Source organism: Sapajus apella, unplaced genomic scaffold (assembly GCF_009761245.1).
Source record: "Sapajus apella isolate SASKATOON/1434 unplaced genomic scaffold, GSC_monkey_1.0 scaffold192, whole genome shotgun sequence".
Lineage (NCBI taxonomy): Eukaryota > Metazoa > Chordata > Mammalia > Primates > Cebidae > Sapajus > Sapajus apella.
In genome coordinates, this window is record NW_022437132.1 from 359256 (window position 1) to 383195 (window position 23940).

Sequence of the window (23940 nt, forward strand, 5' to 3'; positions counted from 1 at the left end):
CTCCCACCCTCCCTCCCTTCCGTCTGTCCCTCCCTCCCACCCTCCCTTCCTTCCGTCTGTCCCTCCCTCCCACCCTCCCTTCCTTCCGTCTATCCCTCCCTCCCACCCTCCCTTCCTTCCATCTATCCTTCCTTCTTGAGAGGCAGGCTGAAGTGCAGTGGCGTCATCTCGTCTCACTGCAACCTCCGCCTCCCAGGTTCAAGCGATTCTCCTGCCTCATGAGTGGCTGGGATTACAGGTGCTTGCTACCACCATCAGCTAATTTTTCTAATTTTAGTGGAGACGGGGTTTTGCCATGTTGGGCAGGCTGGTCTCGAACTCCTGACCTCAGGTGATCCCACCGGCTTAACTTCCCAAAGTGCTGGGATTACAGGCGTGAGCCACTGCTCCCGTCCCAACCTCTTTACAGAAAATTTTAGGTTGAAGTCATTTTTCCGTAAGACCCAGGAAGGCCCAGGAATGCTGGATTTTGCCCGGCAACTATTGATTTTCCTGCAAACGCCTTGGTGTTCACAAGGGAGGACCGCCGTGTGAAGGTCAAAGTCCTCCAAGGCCACCTGCCCTCACTTGGCTAACAGGTGGATCTGTTTTTTCTTTTTTCTAGTTTTATATTAATTTTATTTTGGTTTTCTTTCTTTCTTTTTTTTTTTTTTTTTTTTTTGAGGAAGAGTTTTCCTCTTTTTACCCAGGCTGGAGTGCAATGGCGTGATCCCGGCTCACCGCAACCTCCACCTCCTGGGTTCAAGCAATTCTCCTGCCTTAGCCTCCCGAGTGGCTGGGATTACAGGCACGCGTCACCATGCCCAGCTAATTTTTGTATTTTCAGTAGAGACGGGGTTTCACCATGTCGACCAGGATGGTCTCGATCTCTTGACCTCGTGATCCACCCGCCTCGGCCTCCCAAAGTGCTGGGATTACAGGCGTGAGCCACCGCGCCCGGCCCGGAAACTATAACTTCTATCTTATTTAAGCCAGGGTTATTTTTTCTGTCTTGTAGCTACTTCACTCAATTTCTGTCAAAAGATACCAAAATACACTTTCTCTCACTGCACTTTGCAAGTTTGTGTCAGCACAAGTTCAAGACCAGCCTGGGCAACAAAGCAATACCCCTCTCTAGAAAAAGCGGGAAAAAAATTAGCTGGGCACGGTGGCATGCACCCGTAGTCCCAGCTACTGGGGAGGCTGAAGCAGGAGGATCCTTTTACCCTGAGAGGTCACCAGCCTGGGAGCCTCAAACAAAATACTGTAATTCCATGAATTTTCATTTTCAATCATTACCGTATGGCAATATGTGGGGTGTATTTTAACAGGGCTCTTTTAACAGAGCCTCCTTTTAATTCTCTCAGGGACAAAGTGGCCTTCATCACAGGTGGCGGCTCTGGGATCGGGTTCCGGATTGCTGAGATTTTCATGCGGTGAGGCTGCTCTCTGTCCCCTCCCTGCTCCCCGCTTCTTCCTGCCTGGGCCCTGCTGGATGCCAGACCCCTGGGAAGATGCTGGTGGGAGGTAGATGTCCCCTGCCCACCCACCCGACAGGGTCCCCTACCCACCCACCCGACAGGGTCCAGGTGCTTGCCAGAGGGGCTGGGGAGGGGTCGGGGATTGCCCTGGGGGGAGTCAGGACTTCCAGGGCTCCTAGAGGTCAGTGGAGATTGTGTGGCTCTGGTCTGGGGTCTGCTGGGACCTTGAGAATTGGGGCTGTGTCAGGCCCCAGTGCTGTTACCTTTTAGAGATTCCTCTTGGGATACAAGTTCTGTGGCCTCAGGCTGGAGTCAGCAACTCATCCCACCTGACAGCGGCTAGAGTTAGGATAAGGAGTGGGAAAAGGACCCTTTCTCAGGTCCCCTGAGGCCCTTCCTTTCCATACCAGAAAGGTGAGTCCCACAGGAAGAGATTTGGCCTTTCCACTGGTGGCTCTGTGCTCGGGGTCTGAGGACCGGATCGACATGGCAGCTTCAGTGGGACCTGCCTAGCAGGGGTAGCTGCCTTTGTGGTTACTGTGGGGAAGCAGCCCCCAAACCAGAAGAGCCGAGAAACCAAAGAACTAGGCAGACAGATCCCAATTGTCCATATGGGGTGATTTTGTTGGGGAACTTATGGACGGAAGCGTCTGCTTGGGTGGCTGCGGGACAGGCATCTCCCTGCTGTCCCCCCCGGCCCAGGGCTGCTAGACCACAGGGAAAGGGGTCTTGCCTCAGGGAGTGTGTGGGAATTTGCTTAGGATGATGTCAAGGTGGTTTTGATCTAACGGCAGGATTATCTTTGTGCTCTGTCGGAAGAACAGTAGATAAACCGGAAAACTGTAGCGGCATTGCTGGGACCGGGTTCATGAGAGGCCAGCGTGGTGGATTCTCGTCCACGGTGGTCAGGAAGGGGAGCGGGGAGCACCCTGCTTCCAAATGGGCTCTTGGACCTCCACGCCAACCCCACAGACAGGAGGAGGCGGGGGGTGTGGGGTCCAGCAGGCCCCTGGCAGATGTCTGGACTGGGCCTCAGGGGCTCACAGCTGCCTTTGTACCTGGTGTACAGGTAGGCCAGGGCCCGCAGGCCTGTGTGGGTGGGATGTCCCCTGCCAGCAACCCCGGGGGTGAACAGAACCTGAGGTCCCTCCAGAGTTTCTCAGTCCTGTTCATGCCCTGTGCCCTCTGCCAGCCAGGCCTTCAGCCCTGGACTGGTACATCACCCGAGAGACTCCTGCCCAGGAGCTGGGCAGATGCCCCCTGGGAGTGCCCCTCACCCGAACTTACCTCACGCCTGCTTCTGGTTTTGCAGGCACGGCTGCCACACGGTGATCGCCAGCAGGAGCCTACCCCGAGTGCTGACGGTGAGAGGGCCTCTCCCATGGTTTCTTTTGCAGGTGGCTGTGGGGGTGCTGGGCCTGGGCCAGGGGGGTCCAGAGGCTGAGGGGATGTTGGCACCAAAACGTTTGTTGGTTTTTTTTGAGGCAGGAATCTCGCTCTGTCACCCAGGCTGGAGTGCAGTGGTGTAATCTTGGCTCACTGTAACCTCCGCCACCCAGGTTCAAGCAGTTCTCCTGCCTCAGCCTCCTGAGTAGCTGGGAGTATAGGCATCGCCACGACGCCCAGCTAAGTTTTGTATTTTTTTGTTAAAGATGGGGTTTCACCATGTTGACCAGGCTGGTCTCAAACTCCTGACCTCAGGTGATCTGCCCGCCTCAGCCTCCCAAAGTGCTGGCATTACACCAAAACTTGCAGCTTTCCTAAATATGGAGCTTCAGTGTCAGTGGTCTCCCAGAGACGTCTTTGACTTAAAAAACATCTAGTTTGGATGAGTGTGGTGGCTCACACCTGTAATCCCAACACTTTCAGAGGCCGGGCCTGGAGGATCACTTGAGGCCAGGAGATTAAGACAAGCCGGTCAACATAAAGAGACCTTATCTCTACTAAAAACTGAAAAAAACAGCCAGGTGTGGTGGCACAAGCCTGCAGTCTCAGCTACTCCGGAGGCTGAAGCCAGAAGATCCCTGAACCTGGGAGGCTGAGCTGCGGTGAGCTGTGAGCACACCACTGCACTCCAGCCTGAGCAACAGAGTGAGACCCTGTCTCAAAAAAAAAAAATATTGGCCGGGCGCGGTGGCTCAAGCCTGTAATCCCAGCACTTTGGGAGGCCGAGGCGGGTGGATCACGAGGTCAAGAGATCGAGACCATCCTGGTCAACATGGTGAAACCCCGTCTCTACTAAAAATACAAAAAATTAGCTGGGCGTGGTGGTGCGTGACTGTAATCCCAGCTACTCAGGAGGCTGAGGCAGGAGAATTGCCTGAACCCAGGAGGCGGAGGTTGCGGTGAGCCGAGATCGCGCCATTGCCCTCCAGCCTGAGTAACATGAGTGAAACTCCGTCTCAAAAAAAAAAAAAAAAAATTTAACAGGTTGTGGACTTTTTTTCTTTGAGACAGAGTCTCGCTCTGTTGCTCAGGCTGGAGTGCAGGAATGCAGTGGCATCATCTCGGCTCACTGCAACCTTTGCTTCCCGGGTTCAAGAGATTTTCCTGCCTCGGCCTCCCGAGTAGCTGGGATTACAGGTGCGCACCACCACGCCTGGCTAACTTTTTGTACTTTTAGTAGAGTTTCACCATGTTAGGCAGGATGGTCTCCATCTCCTGACCTTGTGATCCGCCTGCCTTGGCTTCCTAAAATGCTGATATTACAGGCGTGAGCCACCACACCCGGCCAACTATTTTTTTTAAATCTAGTTATTGGGTCCTGGAAGGGACCTTTCTGTTTGGAGTAACATGGCCCCAAGAAGGATCTCTGGGCTTACGTGGGTCGTGAAAGTGGTTGGTGTATCCCACCCACCGGAGCCCTCAACCTGGAAGGAGAATCACCTGTGCGCCTCTGGTCTAGGACGGGTGGCAGGTGTGGGCAGAGTGGGGCAGGATCCTATAAACATCCCCCAGGGTGGTGGGCACTTGCAGGCCGTGCCTCCCCAGAGTGGGGGCCCAGCGGCAAACCCAGGGTCCCAGTGGAGCACGGATGTATCATCCTCTTTGGCTTCCAGAGGCGTTTTCTCCAGGCCAAGGCTGCAGGGCTGCTGTCTGCCTCTTTGGCTTCTAGGCCGCCAGGAAGCTCGCTGCTGCCACCGGCCGGCGCTGCCTCCCTCTCTCTATGGACGTCCGAGTGCCCTCGGCTGTCACGGCTGCTGTGGACCAGGCTCTGAAGGAGTTCGGCAAAATCGACATTCTCATTAACTGTGAGTCGGTGCTGAGTGAGGTGGGTGGCTTCTCACAGGTCGGCGGTACCACTTGGAGGCCCCAGAACTCTGATCCTGGGGTGGGGACCGTGTCAGGGAACCTAGGCACCTGCCCTGGGGTGGGCTGCACCCCAGGTACGTGAGGCCAAGACGCAGGCTCTGGGCCTCTGTCTCCAGCCTTGCTCTGCTGCTGCAGATGGCAGCAGGTCAGCGCAGCTGCAGCTCATGTGGATGCCGTGAACGTGGCTGAATGGCGGAGTCAGGTACCCTTGGGTCCTGAAAGTCCCTTCTTAAAAAAAAGTAATAGTCTGTTTTTTTTCTGAGACAGGGTCTCGCTCTGTCACCCAGGCTGGAGTCATCATGGCTCACTGCAGCCTCCACCTTCTGGGCTCAAGCCATCCTCCGGCCCCAGCCTCCTGAGTAGCTGGGACTACAGGCGCACAGTACCACACCCAGATAATTTTTGTATGTTTAGTAGAGAGGGGGTTTTACCTTGTTGGCCAGGATGGCCTCGAATTCCTGACCTCAGGCAATCCGCCCGTCTCAGCCTCCCAAAGTGCTGGGGTTACGGGTGTGAGCCGCCGTGCCTGGCCTGTATTTTTATTTTTTGCATAGACAGGGTCGTACTGTGTTGCCCAGGCTGGTCGCAAACTCCTGGGCTCAAGCAGTCTTCCTGCTTTGGCCTCCAGAGTGCCGGGATTACAGGCAAGAATCACCAGTGAAATAAAAGCTAGCCTGGCCTAACTTTTATTTTTATTTTATTTTATTTATTTATTTTTTTTTTGAGACGGAGTTTCGCTCTTGTTACCCAGGCTGGAGTGCAATGGCGCGATCTCGGCTCACCGCAACCTCCGCCTCCTGGGTTCAGGCAGTTCTCCTGCCTCAGCCTCCTGAGTAGCTGGGATTACAGGCACGCGCCACCATGCCCAGCTAATGTTTTGTATTTTTTTAGTAGAGACGGGGTTTCACCATGTTGACCAGGATGGTCTCGATCTCTTGACCTCGTGATCCACCCGCCTCGGCCTCCCAAAGTGCTGGGATTACAGGCTTGAGCCACCGCGCCCGGCCCTATTTTTATTTTATTTTAATTAATTAACTAATTTGAGACAGAGTTTTACTCTTGTTGCCCAGGCTGGAGTGCAATGGCGTGATCTTGGCTCACTGCAACCTCCGCCTCCTGGGTTCAAGGGGTTCTCCTGTCTCAGCCTCCTTAGTAGCTGGGATTACAGGCAAGTGCCACCATGCCTGGCTAATTTTTGTTTTTTTTTGGGTTTTTTGAGACAGAGTCTTACTCTGTCGCCCAGGCTGGAGTGCAGTGGCGCGATCTTGGCTCACTGCAACCTCTGCCTCCTGGGTTCAAATGATTCTCATGCCTTAGCCTCACAACTAGCTGGGACTATAGGTGCACGCCCCCACGCCTGGCTAATTTTTTGTATGTACGTATGTATGTATGTATTTTGAGATGGAGTCTCTTTCTGTCGCCCAGGCTGGAGTGCAGTGGTGCAGTCTCGGCTGACTGCAACCTCCGCCTCCCCACTGGGACTACAGACGCATGCCACCAAACCCCACTAATTTTTGTATTTTTAGTAGAGACACAGTTTCACCCTGTTGGCCAGGCTGGTCTTAAACTCCTGATCTCATGATCCGCCTGCCTCGGCCTCCCAAAGTGCTGGGATTACAGGCGTGAGCCACCATGCCTGGCCTCTGGCTTTTATTTTTTACTGCAGTTTTAGGTTTATAGAATAATTGATAATACACGGAATTGCATACTCCCACTCACACAGTTTTCCCTATTAACATATTGCGTTTGTTACAATTGATGAAGCACTACTGGGTTCACTCTACAGAAATTCCCTTTTAAAAACACCCTGTGGGCCGGGCGCGGTGGCTCAAGCCTGTAATCCCAGCACTTTGGGAGGCCGAGGCGGGTGGATCACGAGGTCAAGAGATCGAGACCATCCTGGTCAACATGGTGAAACCCCGTCTCTACTAAAACTACAAAAAATTAGCTGGGCATGGTGGTGCGTGCCTGTAATCCCAGCTACTCAGGAGGCTGAGGCAGGAGAATTGCCTGAACCCAGGAGGCGGAGGTTGCGGTGAGCCGAGATCGCGCCATTGCACTCCAGCCTGGGTAACAAGAGCGAAACTCCATCTCAAAACAAAAATAAATAAAAAAATAAAAATAAAAAATAAAAAAATAAAAACACCCTGTGTATTAGTTTCCTGGGCTAACAGAGCACGACAAGCTATGTGGTCAAAACAATACCACCTCCAGTTCTGGTGGAGCTGCGCCCTCTGAAGGCCCCAGTGGGACCCTGTTCCATGCCCTCCCTGTGGCTTCAGGTGCGGCGGCAGTCCTAGGCCCTCTGCCACTGTCTTCACATGGGGTGTGTCTGTGTGTCCTCTTCTCTTGTTATAAGGATGTCAGTCATGGATTTAGGGCTCACCCTAATGAGTGACTTCAATGTAATTCAATTATATCTGCACCCACCGCGTTTCCAAACAGGGCCACAGTCACAGGTAGCAGGGGTCCCTGCTTCAGCATGTCTTCTTGGGAACCACGGTTCAGCCCATAATGTCCCATCTTGCTATCCTAGGGCATGGGTCTCCTCCCTGTGCCACAGGGCACCTGGGCTCCCTCCTGCACCCTTCCATCAGGGCCACCGCCGACTCAGCGTCCCTCTCCCCGGGCTCCAGCAGCTCCTGAGGTCTCCCACTCTGCAGGTGCGGCTGGAAACTTCCTGTGCCCTGCTGGCGCCTTGTCTTTCAACGCCTTCAAGACCGTGTTGGACATAGACACCAGCGGCACCTTCAACGTGTCTCGCGTGCTCTATGAGAAGTTCCTCCGGGTGGGTGCCCCGTGAGAGGCTCCCCCGGGTGGGTGCCCCGTGAGACGCTCCCCCGGGTGGGTGCCCCGTGAGAGGCTCCCCCGGGTGGGTGCCCCGTGAGACGCTCCCCCGGGTGGGTGCCCCGTGAGAGGTTCCCCCCGGTGGGTGCCCCGTGAGACGCTCCCCCGGGTGGGTGCCCCGTGAGAGGTTCCCCCTGGTGGGTGCCCTGTGAGACGCTCCCCCGGGTGGGTGCCCCGTGGCAGGTTTCTTCGGGTGGCTGTCCCGTGAGACGCTCCCCGGGGTGGGTGCTCTGTGAGAAGCTCCCTGCCCCATGCCTTGTGTGTTGCAGGACCACGGAGGGGTGATTGTGAACATCACTGCCACCCTGGGACACCGGGGGCAGGTGCTCCAGGTGCATGCAGGCTCTGCCAAGGCTGCTGTGGGTATGACCCCCCTCCCTCGGGTCTGCCCACGTGGGTTCCCCCTGGGCCCTCTGCTTCCATCCCAGAAGGCCAGCAGTCTCCACGTGAAGCTCAGCTCAGCTGCAGGCATCAAGGCCTGGCCTTGGCCCTGAGACCCCACAGAGGGGACAGCGGCCCCTTCATATCCAACCTTCTTCCGTGCAGATGCAATGACACGGCACTTGGCTGTGGAGTGGGGTCCCCAGAATATCCGTGTCAACAGCCTCGCCCCCGGCCCCATCAGTGGCACAGAGGGATTCCGGCGACTGGGTAAGGCTCTCAGCCCAGGCCTCCCACAGATCCTCCCCTGAGGCACAGGGTACCCATGGAAGCTTCCAGAACCTTGGCAGGGGGTGTGTTGAAAAGCCCTGTGCTGGTTCCATGGTGGCGGCTGTGGTCTGTGCCTGGCCAGATCCTGCTCCATGCTAGGCCTTGGTGACACTGACTGTGCCCCTGCTGTTCCCAGATGCCACTCAGAGAATGAGCTGGGGGAGAGGGGAGGGTGCTGGGTCTTGGGGCTGATGGGGCCTGAGCCTTCTGCTGCCCTCCAGGTGGCCCCCAGGCCAGCCTGAGCACCAGGGTCGCTGTGAGCCCGCTGCAGAGGCTGGGGAACAAGACGGAGATTGCCCACTGCGTGCTCTTCCTGGCCAGCCCTCTGGCTTCCTACGTGACGGGGGCCGTGCTGGTGGCTGATGGCGGGGCGTGGTTGACATTCCCAAACGATGTGAAAGGGCTGGCAGATTTTGCATCTTTCTCTGCTAAGCTCTAGGTGAGGTGCCACTCCCACTTCTTGGGGTCACTTGTGTCCCTGGATGCTGGCTGCTGCATGGGCAGTTCTCTGCAGGACCCACGGGGCGGGTGTCTCCTTCTCCCCCATCCTCCTGGCCCTTGTGCCAGCCTGGCCACATTGGGTGCTGCCCGGTGGGGCTGGGCAGAAGGCGGGCGCTAGTGTGCTTGGTCTTACGTAGTGGCCTCAGCCTCTGCTGGCATTTTTGGCAGGTGCTGGATGGCCAAGGCAGCCGAGGTGTTTTGAGGGGGAAGCCATCCTCAGCCGGCTCTAAGTTCTGTAACTCCTGCAGGATTCTTCTGGGCCCTGCTTCCCGCCGCCTTGCACAGCCAGGTGGAGTGCCAATCTGAACCAGCAGTGCCCACAGCCCAGCCCCTCCTCTGGACATCCAGCTGTTTCCACCGTCTCCCTCCCTCCCCACGGCCCCACCTCCGGGGCAGGAGCAGCTGGACAGTGGGCCTCCCTGTGGAGCTGCCACGCAGGTGGTGAGGTTGCCGACGAGATGCTGGGAGGTCCCCTGCCCCGCGGTCAAGGCTGTCCTGCCTGCCTGGGTTCAGGGCCTGAGGGAGCCACGTGGATCCTGAACCTTGTGTTCTCTTCACTGAAAATGCTGAGGTGCTCCTGTCTGTGCCCAAGAGCTGGCACGGCCCTCAGGCTGCCCACAGGGTCCGCCCCTCCGTTTCTGCACCACCGGTTTGCATAAACACACTTCCCTACAATCTTGCCAGAAAGTGCATTTTCTTTTCTTTTTTTTTTTTTTTCCAAGACAGAGTTTCACTCTTGTTGCCCAGGCTGGAGTGCAATGGCAAAATCTCAGCTCACCACAACCTCCGCCTCCCCACTGGCTGGGATTTCAGGCCTGCGCCACCATGCCCGGCTAATTTTTGTATTTTTGGTAGAGACAGGGTTTCTCTATGTTGGTCAGCTGGTCTCGATCTCCTGACCTCAGGTGATCCGTCCATCTCGGCCTCCCAAAGTGCTTACAGGTGTGAGCCACTGCGCCCGGCTTTTTTTTTTTCTTCGAGACATAGTGTCACGCAGGCTGGAGTGCAATGGCTTGATCTCAGCTCACTGCAAGCCCGCCTCCTGGGTTCAAGTGATTCTCCTCCCTCAGCTTCCCGAGTAGCTGGGATTACAGGCACACGCCAAGTCTATTTTCTTAAAAGATAATCTCTTTACTGTAAAAAGAAATTGGACCTTGCAAAAGCTAATAGAAGCAAAAGAAAGACGATTAAAAGGAACCGTGGTGATCCTGTCGTTTAGGGGCAGTGTTTCCTTCCTGTCTTTTCTGTGAAGCTTGGGACACTCTCCCTGCCTGGTGCTGGAAGCCTAGTCTACAGGCAGGTTCTGCTCCCCTGGCAGAGGTCATGGGCTCGGATGCAGCCGAGAGTGAATGCTGGTTCCAGGACCAGCCAGGCCACGGCTCACACTGCCACAGCTTTCCTCCTCTCTCAACATGGCCCCCAGCCCTGCTGCACATGGGAGGGGACTGAGCAGCAGGGGCTGGAGGGAGGTGTGTGGCTTTGCCCACCGGGGCCCCCGTGGCTGCCCCCGCAGGAGGGCAGCAGCTCCTATCAGGGATGCCCCTCAGCCCCGTGGTTCCCACTCTGTTCCTCCAAGCTCCCAGCTCACCGTCACACCACACCTGAATGTGTTCAGGCTTTACTTCCTGACAAGGAGGAGAAAAGATTTGTTTGTTTTTTGTCAGAGACAGAGTCTGGCTCTGTCACCCATGCTGGAGTGCAGTGGCACAAACAGCTCACTGTATTCCCCAAACTCCTGGGCTCAGGCGATCCACCCACGTCAGCCTCCTGAGGACCAGGGACCACAGGCATACATTGCCGTGCCCAGCTGTATTTTTTGTATTTTGCATTTTGTACATTTTGTATTATTTCTAGAAGAGGTCTTGCCATGTTACCCAGGCTGGTCTTGAACTCCTGGGCTCAAACCATCTGCCCCCCTCAGCCTCCCAAAGGCTGGTGTTGCCACACACACCCTGTGTGCTAAATTGACTTTCTTGACAGAATTGAAAAAAACCACCTTAAACTTCATAGGGAACCAAAAAAAGAGTCCGCATAGCCGAGACAATCCTAAGCAAAAATAAACCAAAGCTGGAGGCATCACGCTACCTGACTTTAAACTACATTACAAGGCTACAGTAATCAAAACAGCATGGTACTGGTACCAAAACAGATATAGACCAATGGAACAGAACAGAGGCCTCAGAAATAACACCACACATCACACAACTGCAACATCTGATCTTTGACAAATCTGACGAGCAGTGGGGAAAGGATTCCCTGTTTAATAAATGGCGTTGGGAAAACTGGCTAGCCATATGCAGAAAGCTGAAACTGGATCCCTTCCTTAACACCTTACACAAAAATTAACTCCAGATGGATTAAAGATTTAAACATAAGACTTGACACCATAAAAACCCTAGAAGAAAACCTAGGCAATACCATTCAGGACATAGGCACGGGCAGGGCCTTCATGACCAAAACACCAAAAGCAATGGCAACAAAAGCCAAAATAGACAAATGGGACTCAGTCTCAATAAATAAATAAATACATAAACAAAGGCCGGGTGTGGTGGCTCACACCCGTAATCCCAGCATTTTGGGAGGCCGAGGCGGGTAGATCACCTGAGGTCAGGAGTATTAAGACCAGCCTGGCCAACATGGTGAAACCCTGTCTCTACTAAAAATAACAAAAATTAGCTAGGCATGGTGGCAGACGCCTGTCATCCCAGCGACTCGGGAGGCTGAGGCAGGAGAATCGCTTGAACCCAGGAGGCAGAGCTTGCAGTGAGCCAAGATTGCTCCATTGCACTCCAGCCTGGGCAACAAGAGTGAAACTCCATCTCAAAATAAATAAATGAAATGAGTAACAAAAAGTCGCTGAGGGTTAGCCTCGCCTTATGAATGTGGCCACTCCAACAGCCGCCATGGGCTGGGAGAGGGGCTTCTAGAAAATGTGTCAGCCCAGCTGACCATCTCGGGTTCCTGGCTGGCACTGACCAGAGTTGCCATGGCAGCACACACCCTGTGTACTAAGTTCTCAGTGAGCTCCTTCCAGTAACTGCATGGGTCTCAGGGGCCCTCTCTGGTGCCAGGAAACCTGGAAAGCCTCAGAGGCAGCCGGGCGGTGCCAGACCACACCTGACAGGTGTCTGTGCCAGCAAGAATGAGACATATTTGCCAGAAATGAGAATTACCTTTCAGTTCTTCGACCATCACGTGTAACTTGGAACATTTTTACATGGGAGAGAGTAGAGTGATGAGAACCAGACCTTTGCTGCTGCTTTGGAAAATGCAGAAAGCTGTGCACACCTCTCCTGCTGGCTCCATGGGGCCCCTCCAAAGCCTGTGGTTTTGGCCTCAGGGAGGTGTTAGGGTTGCAGGAGCAGGGCTCTGGAGAGCTCCAGGCCTGGCGGGGGCTAGGTCATCCCAGGAAGACAGAGCAGGCACCAGTGAGCTTCATAGAGAGGCATTAAAATAAGAAAATCATCAAAACTCGGGCTGAGTCAGGAGGAATTCAGTTGTGGCTTACAAACTCATGTTCTGTTTTTACTGTAAGAAACGCACTTTACTAAATTTGAAGGTGAGAATAAAAATTCTTCCCACTGAATAAAATATCAGTAAACAGAGGTGAGGCTCGGCACTCTCAACTGCTGGAGGCCATGAGGGGTAGCTTTACCTGGTCCTAAAAGTGACTTTGCTCTAAGTTTACTTACTAAATACAAAATGTTAATTTAGTTTTCAAAGTCGTCAGGCTGGGTGCGGTGGCTCATGGCTGTAATCCCAGAACTTTCAGAGGCCAAGGCAGGTGGATCACTGGAGGTCCGGAGTTCGAGTCCAGCCTGGGCAACATGGTGAAACCCCGTCTCTACTAAAAATACAAAAATTAGCCAGGTGTGGTGGCGGGCACCTGTAATCCCAGCTACTCAGGAGGCTGAGGCAGAATAGCTTGAACCTGGGAGGCAGAGGCTGCAGTGAGCCAAGATCACACCGTTTCACTCCAGCCTGGGTGACAGAGCAAGACTCCTGAGAAAAAAAAAGTTGTCGATTAAAAAATAGTTTGCAGGCAATTTTCTTCTTTTTTTTTTTTTTTTTTTTAATAAAGACGGGGTTTCACCATGTTGGTCAGGCTGGTCTTGAACTCCCGACCTCAGGTGATCCACCCACCTTGGCCTCCAAAGTGCTTGGATTACAGGCGTGAACTACCACGCCCAGCCTGGCAATTTTCGTTGACAGCTTTATGGATGCATAGTTGACACAAGGCAAACTACACGTATGTACAGTGTGTAGTCTGATGAGGTCTTACGTATCTACGCCGTGAAGGAATCAGCGCCATCCAGGTTGCAGGTCCACCTGGTAATCCCTCCCTCTCAACTGTCCCTACCCTTTATTTCCCAAGTGACTGCTAATTTGCTCTCTGTTGCTATTTTGTTTTTTATTTTTATTCGTATTTTTACGTTTTGAGACAGAGTCTCTCTGTTGCCTAGGCTGGAGTGCAGTGGTGCTATCTCGGCTCACTGCAATCTCTGCCTTCTGGGTTCAAGCAATTCTCCTGCTTCAGCCTCCCAAGTAGCTGGGATTACATGTGGCCACCACGATGCCTGGCTAACTTTTGTATTTTTAGTAGAGATGGGGTTTGCCACGTTGGCTAGGCTGGTCTCGAACTCCAGACCTCAAGTGATTCACCCGCCTCAGCCTCCCAAAGTGATGGGATTACAGGCGTGAGCCACCACACCTGGGCTAGAAGAGACAGTCTTTCTCCAACATGTGAGGACAGAGTGAGAAGACGGCTGCTTTGGTTTGAATATTTATACCCTCCAAAACTCATGTTGTGCCCAGGCATGGTGATTCATGCCTATAATCCCAGCACTTTGGGAGGCCGGGGTGGGCAGATCACTTGAGGTCAGGAGATTGATACTATCCTGGCCAATTTGGTGAAACCTCACCTCTACTAAAAATACAAAAATTAGCTGGGCATGGTGGCAGGCGCCAGTAGGCCTACCTACTTGGGAGGCTGAGGCAGGAGAATTGCTGGAACCAGGGAGTCGGAGGTTGTGGTAAGCCAAGATCATGCCACTGCCCTCCGGCCTGGTGACAGAGTGAGACTCTGTCTCAAAACAAAAGAAAGCCATCCTTCTGCTTCTGGCAGCACCGGCACATTAAAAGCAGAGGAAGCCTGCTGTGTTGGCCTCGCCCACACTAACACCCCCATTTATAAAGGTTGACACATCACTGACTGCTTCTGAAAATTTTATCTGGCCAAAGACATCAGCCCAAATTTGAATTCTTGCCCAAACTGGAGGTGATTTCATTCTTTGACTGCAGTCTCTTCCTCATGAACACATACAGCTCTCACAAGGAAATGCGAATATAGTTTGGGGAGGAGGACCCCTTGTCTCTTTTTTCCCAATGCCAGCCTCACAAAATCTGGTCCCATGTACCCAGGGATTCTGCCAGGGAGATGACTCAGTTAATTAACACGCTGCTCCTGACTGTACACTTGGAAGCAGAGGTTCCGTTCCTTTGTATCCTGCCAAAGCTGCTTACAAAACCATATCTTGTCTTGGTGCCCATGGTGTGTAAAAATCCAAGTTGATCATTTCCCTGATACATTTCATGACAGGCTAAATTTAGTGCCTCACCTGCTCCTAACTAGCCTGTCCCACCATCATGCCTGCTGCCAGGGCTGTGGTCCTGTCTGAGGTCCTGTGTCCCTCTGAGGAGAGGGACACTTGGACACAGAGGTCAGTTGCCAAACGCAGCCACGGTGCCCGGGAGGCTGGCTAAGGACGGGCGATTCACTCTGGGTGTCTTCCTTAGTCTTATAACTATTATTATTATTATTATTATTATTTTTTGAGACGGAGTTTCGCTCTTGTTACCCAGGCTGGAGTGCAATGGCGCGATCTCGGCTCACCACAACCTCCGCCTCCTGGGTTCAGGCAATTCTCCTGCCTCAGCCTCCTGAATAGCTGGGATTACAGGCACACGCCACCATGCCCAGCTGAATTTTTGTATTTTTAGTAGAGACGGGGTTTCACCATGTTGACCAGGATGGTCTCGATCTCTTGACCTCGTGATCCACCCGCCTCGGCCTCCCAAAGTGCTGGGATTACAGGCTTGAGCCACCGCGCCCGGCCTTATTATTATTTTTTTAAGATAGGGTTTCACTATGATGGCCAGGCTGGTCTTGAACTCCAGACCTCAGGTGATGTACCCACCTCAGCCTCCCAAAGTTAGTCTTATTTTTTTGTAGAGACAAGGTCTTGCTGTGGTGCCCAGTCTGGTCTCTAACACCTGGGCTCAAGCCATCCTCCCGCTTGGACGTGGGCAGCCGCGCCCGTCCCAACGCAGTGCGTCTTGGAGGCCTTGGTCACGGGCTCAAGGGAAAGGCCGCGCGTGCCTCTGGTTGCCAGGGGCATGGCCTGCGTGTCTGGGGCCCCTCCGCACTCGGTCTCAGACCCTGCGTTCCCGGGGTCCTCGGGGGGCCTGGGCAGGGCCTCGCCCTCTGCCGGGTCTGCGCCCCGCAACTCCTGGAGCACCCGCAACCACCGGGGCCGCGGAGCCAGGCGTGCGCCTCCTCTTGGTCTCATCCGCGTGAGAGCGCGGTGCCCCGGAAGGGCTCTGCTCCAAGGGGGCGGCGTGCCTTCTCGTCTGTCGCTTGCCGCGCGGTGCCGTTTACTCGTCCGCAACGTGCGCCGGTCGCGGTCGCTCCCGCTCGTAGCTGTGCGGCGGGAACACACCTTGCACGACCTGACCCCGTGCGCCCCTGTTCAGGGACGTCACGTCACTTCACGCCCGCGCTCACAGCCTCTGAGCATCTCCACGGCCGGCGCTTGAGAAAATGAGACAAGCCTGGCCACCCCCGCGGTGACGGCCGCCGCACTGCCGCGACGGTCCCGGCGCGCGCCTTTATAGCAAACCGGCGAGGGGCGGGGCCGGCGCCGCCCGGACGTGCTGACGTCAGGCACAGCGGAGGGCGGGGCCGGGCGGCGGCGGCGGCGTTGGTTCTCCGGGTGCCTCCGGCGCCTCAGCCCCCTTAGCCTGCGCCTCAGGCTCCGAGGCCTCCGGTCCCCTCGGCCCCGGGCCGCCCGACCCCTCGCCGCCCTTCCCAGGCCGCCCCGCCGCCATGGGCCCGCGCCCGCCGCGCCGCCGGGCTGAGGGCAGCTGAGGCGCGGCGCGAGGATGGGCGAGGACGGAGCAGGGCCCGAGCGCCAGCCCCAGCAGCCCGGGCGCCCCGCGCGCGCCCGCCCGCGCCGCCGAGGGGATGCCCGCGCCCGCCGCCGCGCCCTGAGCGCCTTTGTCTGCCGCCCGCGCCCGCCGCACCACTAGCCTCTCGGGAGCATGGCGTCGGCCCCGCCGGCCTCGCCCCCGGGCTCGGAGCCGCCGGGGCCTGACCCTGAGCCTGGCGGGCCGGACGGGCCGGGGGCGGCGCAGCCGGCGCTGGGCCCCGCGGAGCTACGCCTCGGAGCGCCAGCCGCCGGCCCCGACGCGGAGTCCCCGGGCCTGGGCGAGCCTGCGCCCGGAGCCGCTGCGGACTGCGGGGCGCGCTGGAGCGCCGGGCCGGCCCCGGGGCTGGAGGGGAGCCCGCGGGACCCCGGGCCGCCTGCGCCGCCGCCGCGCGGCTCCCCGGGCCCAGGGCCCTGCTTGGAGGCGCCGCTGCCACGGCTCGGTCCGTGTTTCCCCTGGACTGAGGAGCCCGAGTGCGGCCCCCCGAGCTGCCCGGAGAGCGCGCCTTTCCGCGCGCAGGGGCCCGGCCGCACCCTCCGAGCCCGGGGCGAGGTCGACCTCTTCCCTCCCTTCCCCGCGCCCACGGCGGGAGCGCTGGCGCCGGAGGAGGGTCCCGGGGCCCCGCCGCAGCCCTCGGACCTTGGCCGTTCGCACCCGCTTTCGAGCGAGCCCGCGGCGAGTCAGGAGGACGGCTCCCGCCTCCGAGCCGTGTTCGATGCCCTGGACGGGGATGGGGACGGCTTCGTCCGCATCGAGGACTTCGTCCAGTTTGCCACGGTCTACGGGGCAGAGCAGGTACGGAGTGGCCGGGGCCGGGGCGTGGGAACGGGCAGGCGCGCGGCTGCCTGCGGGGTTGACGTGGGAACGGCCGACGCGGCCCCTGCAGTCGGGAAAGGCACCGGCAAGACCTGCGGGTCCTGCTTTTTTTGCTTATTCACCACTTCGGCCCTGGATTTCTGGTTGAATTCGCTGGAGTCCCCCTTCCCCCCTTAACAGGAGGTTCTATTCTGGGGAGGCAGTTTCTTCCCCTCCCCCCGGCACCTGGTCAGCTGGATCTTACCAAGGTCAGCTCCCGGCCTGGGCACACCCTCCCGGGGACCTGATCGACGTGCCCCTGAACGAAGTTCCCCGCGATTCTCCCACCCGAGGGCCCAGATACTGCTCGGCCGAATCCACCCAACTTCAAGCCGCAGAGGCCAGACTGCCCAGGCACCTTGAGATCCTGCTGATAGACACCTGTTTTGAGCACGGTGACTTTACTATGTATGGTTGGCATCTTCTCTACTTAGATTTCATCTTTTATTGTTTGGGAGATGGTGAATGCTTGTAGAAGGTCCCGAAATTAAAAATTTTCACTTTGGTACCTTTGGGGAGGAAGGGAATGAGCCTCCAAGCTCGTGTGTGAAATGCTCGGTGGCAAATACAGAAGTCTACCAGAACACCATTAGGGCCACCTCCACTCTCGAAAGAGAGGTGAAATGCATGGACAGGCATCATACACAGTAAGTACAGCGTGCCAGGGGTCCTCAGGGCGCCTGCTCCTGGGGGGAAGGTGGGACCCAAGGTGGAGTCGTTTCTGTCTACCTCACCACTTACTGAAGTTTAAGTGGAGGTAACAGCAGGGCTATGTGTGTTCTGCCAATTACCCGGTGGACATCAGATAATACCAGTGTTCACTTCTAAATATATTACTTAGTAGGAAATCCCTAAGGTGCTGATCTGTCAATTTTTGTATTTTGTTGATTTCTCACACATGCAGGCATCTGCTACGTGGGTGTTCAAGTACAGATGCATGTTTAAGCCAAGAGGTCCGTAAGAAAAGTGGTAAAATGGGCACATTGCTACTTAGGGTGTCAGTCATAACATTAAGAACCTTGATGAGGAATCCATATGCCCCCTCAGCATCCACTGTATCCTTTGAGAGTGTGAAGAACAGAGTCCTGATAAATCAGGGCTCCTTGCCTAGTTCACACTAAGACGTGCAGACAGGTGCCTGCAGTGCTCACTTGCTTACCTCTGGTTGGGATATTGTCAGGATGGGTTTCCATCTAGTCTAATGGGCATTGAAATATGTCACTGATAGTTTCTTGTATGGTCAGCATGGATGGTGGTTGCTGGTCCAGGTGCTTTGCTACGTTTCCTTCTTGCCCCTGGGCTGGAGAGCACCTTGAGCTCACTTGGTTGCTGTTGGCTAATGCGCCGTGTCTTCTCCCAAACATACTCTCTTGCTTCAGTACAGCAGAGTAGTTAGAGTACCACATTTGCTTTTCATGACGGTAACCCAACTCTGATAGAGAGCTTCTGTGAGGCGCAGGTATGTTTCCACTGGATTATCACCACAGTCCTCTGAAATGGTAACTAGGCAAGCAGGATTCATCCCACTTCTCAGGTAAGAAACCCGAAACCCAGAAAGGTCAAATAGCTCTCCCAAAGCCTTACAGGGGCAGAACTGGGTCTTTTGGCTCTGAGGCCTTAGTTGGCTCTTCTTACTTAGTTTGGTGGCTCACAATATCCCTATTGTGATATTATTTTATCTTGTTGACTTTTCATACAATTCTTTTTATTTGAGAAACATCTTTTGTCATAACCTCCCTTATTGATCACAATGGGAAAAACTTTGGGTTGCTATTTGGGGCTGAGCTTTCTTGTCATCACAAAGTAGAAATGAGTCAGAATTCTTTAGTCTGAGAGCACCTGGTGGAATTTGAAGGTTGGGGAAAGGGCTGGGTGACTGGCGTTTGGTGAGGTTGGGAAAGTGGAAGGGATTTCCTGTGGCATTACTCCTTCTGTCTGTTCTTCTGGACGGCTTAGGAAGAAGCAATTCTGGGCATGGTCTGAGTGCCTGGACTTGGGCCGGCTTCCTGGGACGGAGGAGAGCTCTTGATTTCCTCAAGCTAAGTAACTGTTTTGCATTAGGTAATTTACAGGGTATAGAAAGGTTGATTTTCATGTTATGTAACCCTGTAGCCATCGCTCAGTTTCAGCAGTCTTGGTTCATCTGTAAACTCCCCACTCACTACCCCCAGATGATTTCTGAGGCAGATTCCTGATATTATATCATTTCTTCCATAAATGATACATTTCCAAAAGATATACCTTTCCAAAAGATAACTATTCTATTTTTTTTTTTTTTTGAGAACAGAGTCTTACTGTGTTGCCCAGGCTGGAGTGCAGTGGCGCAATCTCTGCTTCGGCTCACTGCAGCCTCTGCCTCCCAAGTTCAAGAAATTCTCTGCCTCAGCCTCCCAAGTAGCTGGGACTGCAGGTGCCCACCACTGCGCCTGGCTAATTTTTGTATTTTTAGTAGAGATGGAGTTTCACCATCTTGGCCAGGCTGGTCGTGAACTCCTGAGCTGGTGACCCACCTCCCTCGGCCTCCCAAAGTGCTGGGATTACAGGCATGAGGCACTGCGCCCCACCAAGATAACAGTTCTTTTTATTTATTTATTTTTCTTAATTTTTTTTCGGTGCTAAACAATTCTTTTAAAAACATTAATGATTTAAAAAAAAACCCTACAACAGTTCAAATAACTGGATAATAACAAGATCATACATTTTTGTACTTTCCACCTTGAGATTTCAACATAGTGAGCACATGAGACTCTTAGACAAGTCACATTACTATCTTCATGATAACTAAATTATCTTAATTTTTTTTTTTTTTTTTTTTTGAGATGGAGACTTGCTTGCTCTGTCACACAGGCTGGAGTGCAATGGCACAATCTCAGCAGACTGCAACCTCTGCCTCCCTGGTTCAAGTGATTCTTCTGCCTCAGCCTCCTGAGTAGCTGGGATTACAGGCATCCGCCACTACACCCGGCTGTCTTTTGTATTTTTAGTAGAGACGGGGTTTCATCATGTTGGCCAAGCTGGTCTCAAACTCCTGAGCTCAGGTGATGCACCTGCTGCAGCCTCCCAAAGTGCTGGTATTAAAGGCATGAGCCACCTCATCCAGCCAATTATCTTAATTTTTATCAAATTTTCAGAAGTAGCATATTCAGTGTCTTCTATGTAATGTTTATGAAGGTAGCATTTTAAATTATTTAAATGGATTGAATTTTTAATAGAAGCTCCTGTTTATAATATAGATGGCTTTTGTGTCCCTCTTTAGCAATGTCATGGTGTGTTTGGATCTAATTACATCATCTGGTGATAGATGAGGTGTGGTGTAATGTAACAGTGTTATTTTAGCAGGAATCAGCAGATGAAAGGAGCAAGTGGAACTTTCTGGTTTTATCTTCTTGAAACAGGAATTTATAGTCAGACATGTCCAGGAATTAGGTGTGAAGTTGGAATAGGTGCTTTTTAAGGCTTCCACTATCTCTGGAGATTGACATAACCACTTCATACTGAGAGGACTGATGCTTTTGTTTTTACTACCACCCATCCCCATCGTGAAGCAGACATTGTTAAATAAATTCTAAGAGTGTTGTGAGAAAAGATTACTTTTTTTTTTTTTAAGATTATAACTTTCCGAGTTATTTTTACAGTCACTTAAGCATTTGCATTTTAATAGCCACTGATTCTTTTCAGAGAATGTCCTTCAGTAACCTTGGTAGGCATTGTCTGTCTTCAGTACTTGCAGAAATAGGCTGCTGAAGGAAGTGTCTATGCTCAGATCTTCCTACCCCCTTTTTTTTTTGAGACAGAGTTTCACTCTGTTGCCAGGCGGCAGGCCAGAGCGCAGTGCTCGGCTCACTGCAACCTCCGCCTCCTGGGTTCAAGCAGTTCTCCTGCCTCAGCCTCCCGAGTAGCTGGGACTACAGGCGTGCGCCACCACCCTCAGCTAATTTTTGTATTTTTAGTGGAGACGGGGTTTCACCATGTTGGCCAGGATGGTCTTGATCTCTTGACCTCGTGATCCGCCCACCTCAGCCTCCGAAAGTGCTGGGATTACAGGCGTGAGCCACTGTGCCCAGCCTTTTTTTTTGAGACAGAGCTTTGCTCTGTCACCAGGCACCAGGCTGGAGTGTAGTGGCGTGATCTTGGCTCACTGCAACTTCCACCTCCTCGGTTCAAGCAGTTCTCCTGCCTCAGACTCCCAAGTAGCTGGGACTACAGGTGCGCCCCACCATGCCCATCTAAGTTTTGCAGTTTTTGTTAGAGACGGGGTTTCACCATGTTGACCAGGATGGTGTTGCTCTCTTGACCTTGTGATCCTCCCGCCTCAGCCTCCCAAAGTGCTGGGGTTATAGGCGTGAGCCACCGCGCCCAGCCCCTTTTTTTATTTCTGTACCTCTGCTGTGGGCAGTAGGAAGTTCCTAGGGATATTTGACTGCCCCTTTTTTGTTTGTTTGTTTGTTGTGAGGCAGGATCTCAGTCCGTCTCCCAGTCTGGAGTGCAGTGGCCAGATCTCAGCTCACTGTAACCTCCACTTCCCAGGCTCAAGAGATCCTCCCGTCGTAGCCTCCTGAGCAGCTGGGACGACAGGTGCCCATGACCATGCTCCTTTAATTAAAAAAAATCATTTTTGGCCGGGTGTGGTGGCTCACACCTGTAATCCAAGCACTTTGGAGGCCAAGGCAGGCGGATCACTTGAGGTCGGGAGTTCAAGACCAGCCTGACCAACATGGTGAAACCCTGTCTTTAAAAAAAAAAAAAAAATTAAGAAAAAAAAAATATTTTTGTGGAGGTGAAGTATAGTATAGTGATAATTGCCCAGGCGTATTATGGAACTCCTAAGCTCAAGTGATCCTTCTGCCTCAGCCTCCCAGAATGCTGGGATTGCAGACATGAACCATAGCGTCCAGCCTGGCATCACGTTTTGTTTGCTCCTGTATCATTTCTAGTCTTAGCCTTGAATCCGAGTGAAGGTCAGTGTGTGTGAATGAGAGTGAGCGTGTGTGTGTGTGAGCAGTTATATATGTGAGCTGGTGTGTGTGTGATATGTGTGGGAGCATGTGTCTGCAGGAGCAGGGATGTGTATATGTGGGAGTGGGATGTGTACGTGGAAGTGGCATGTCTGTATATATGTGAGCAGGTGAGTATGAATTCTGGGTCTACATGTTGACTTGCTAAAAGGCAGATGAAGTTTGGGTTACATAAAACAGAAAATGACCAATAATTCCACTATCCTGAGAAAAATACCATTACCATTTTAGTACGTTTCTTTCCAGATTTTTTTTTTTTTTTTTTTTTTTTTTTTTTTTTTGAGATGGAGTCTCGCTCTTTCACCAAGGCTGGAATGCAGTGGTGGGATCTCCACTCATTGCAACCTCCAACACCTGGGTTCAAGCAATTGTCCTGCCTGAGCCTCCTGAGTAGCTTGGACTATAGGTGTGTGCCCCCATGCCTGGGTAATTTTTGTATTTTTAGTAGAGACAGGGTTTTGCCATGTTGACTAGGCTGGCCTCAAACCCCTTACTTCCAGTAATCTACCTGCCTTGGCCTCCCAAAGTGTTGGGATTATAGGCATGAGCCACCATGCCAGGCCTAGACCTTTTTTATACATAGACATAGACACACAGGTGACTGTCTATAAAAGTACACAATGGAGATCATATTGGAGTGGAAGGTAAATTATTTTTATAGATGTTCATTGTTTTAAAAGAAACCCTGCCGGGTGCAGTGGCTCATCCTGTAATCCCAGGACTTTGGGAGGCCGAGGTGGGCAGATCACGAGGTCAAGAGATCGAGACCATCCTGGCCAACGTAGTGAAACCCATCGCTACTAAAAATACAAAAATTACCTGGGTTTGGTGGCACATGCCTTTAATGCCAGCTACTCTAGAGGCTGAGGCAGGAGAATCGCTTGAACCTGGGAGGTGGTGGTTGCAGTGAGCCGAGATTGCTCCATTGCACTCCATCCTGGCAACAGAGCGAAACTCTGTTTCAGAAAAAATAAAATAAATTAGCCTGGTGGAGTGGTTCACGCCTGTAATCCTAGCGCTTTGGGAGGCCAAGGTGGGTGGATCACCTGAGGTCAGGAGTTTGAGACCAGTGTGGCTAACATGGTGAAACTCTGTTTCTACTAAAAATACAAAAATTAGCCCGGTGTGATGGTAGGCGCCTGTAATCCCAGCTACTCTAGAGGCTGAGACAGGAGAATCCCCTGAACCTGGAAGGCAGAGGTTGCAGTGAGCTGAGATCCTGCCATAGTACTCCAGCCTGGGTGAAAGGAGCAAAATTCTGTCTCAAAAAAATAAAAAGAAACTAATACTAGTAGGTAAACTTTCTAAGAAAGATTAGGAACACTTGTGATCCCCCATCCATTAAGAGGTAATTATAGCCGGGCACGGTGGCTCACACTTGTTAATCCCAGCACTTTGGGAGGCCAAGGCAGGTGGATCACAAGGTCAGGAGATGGAGACCATCCTGGCCATGGTGAAACCCCATCTCTACTAAAACATACACAAAAATTAGCCGGGTGTGATGGGGGATGCCTGTAGTCACAGCTACTCAGGAGGCTGAGGCAGGGGAATTGCTTGAACCCAGGAGACAGAGGTTTCAGTGAGCCGATATCCTGCCACTGCACTCCAGCCTGGCGACAGAGCAAGACTCTGTCTCAAAAAATAAATAGGTAATTACTTAAACATTTAATGTGTGAACTAAAATGTATATAATACATGCTGGATTGTACATAAATGTTATGATTTGCATGTGTGTTGCTTTGAATCTGCTTTTTGACCTTTTTTTTTTTTTTTTTTTGAGATGGAGTCTTGCCCTGTCACCCAGGCTGGAGTGCAATGGGGCAATATCGGCTCATTGCAACCTCCACCTCCCCGGTTCAAGCGATTCTCCTGTCTCAGCTTCCGGAGTAGATGGGATTACAGGCGTGTGCCATCATGCCCAGCTAATTTTATGTGTTTTTATTAGAGATGGAGTATCATCATGTTGGCCAGGCTGGTCTCGAACTCCTGAGCTCATGATCTGTCTGCCTTGACCTCTCAAAAAGTGCTGGGAT

General features: G+C 53.2%; 2 protein-coding genes across 4 annotated transcripts in view; both read left to right on the forward strand.

Annotated features, from left to right (window-relative positions):
• The window catches only part of DECR2 (2,4-dienoyl-CoA reductase 2), a 14942-nt gene extending 5394 nt beyond the window's left edge, over window positions 1–9548 (forward strand). Inside the window, exons 2-9 of one of the 2 annotated variants that reach the window (XM_032269373.1) lie at window positions 1347–1415; window positions 2773–2824; window positions 4576–4711; window positions 7436–7560; window positions 7889–7982; window positions 8166–8270; window positions 8552–8769; window positions 9000–9548. In XM_032269373.1, coding sequence (XP_032125264.1) covers window positions 1347–1415; window positions 2773–2824; window positions 4576–4711; window positions 7436–7560; window positions 7889–7982; window positions 8166–8270; window positions 8552–8769 — 799 coding nt within the window. In that variant the 3' untranslated portion in view covers window positions 9000–9548. The remainder of the gene's footprint in view (window positions 1–1346; window positions 1416–2772; window positions 2825–4575; window positions 4712–7435; window positions 7561–7888; window positions 7983–8165; window positions 8271–8551; window positions 8770–8999) is intronic. The other variant, XM_032269371.1, reaches the window with a different exon arrangement.
• Window positions 9549–15803: 6255 nt separating this feature from the next.
• RAB11FIP3 (RAB11 family interacting protein 3) overlaps window positions 15804–23940 on the forward strand; it is a 108754-nt gene continuing 100617 nt past the window's right edge. For both annotated transcript variants that reach the window (XM_032269376.1, XM_032269377.1), the window contains exon 1: window positions 15804–16832. In XM_032269376.1, the coding sequence (XP_032125267.1) occupies window positions 16152–16832 (681 nt within the window). In that variant the 5' untranslated portion in view covers window positions 15804–16151. The remainder of the gene's footprint in view (window positions 16833–23940) is intronic.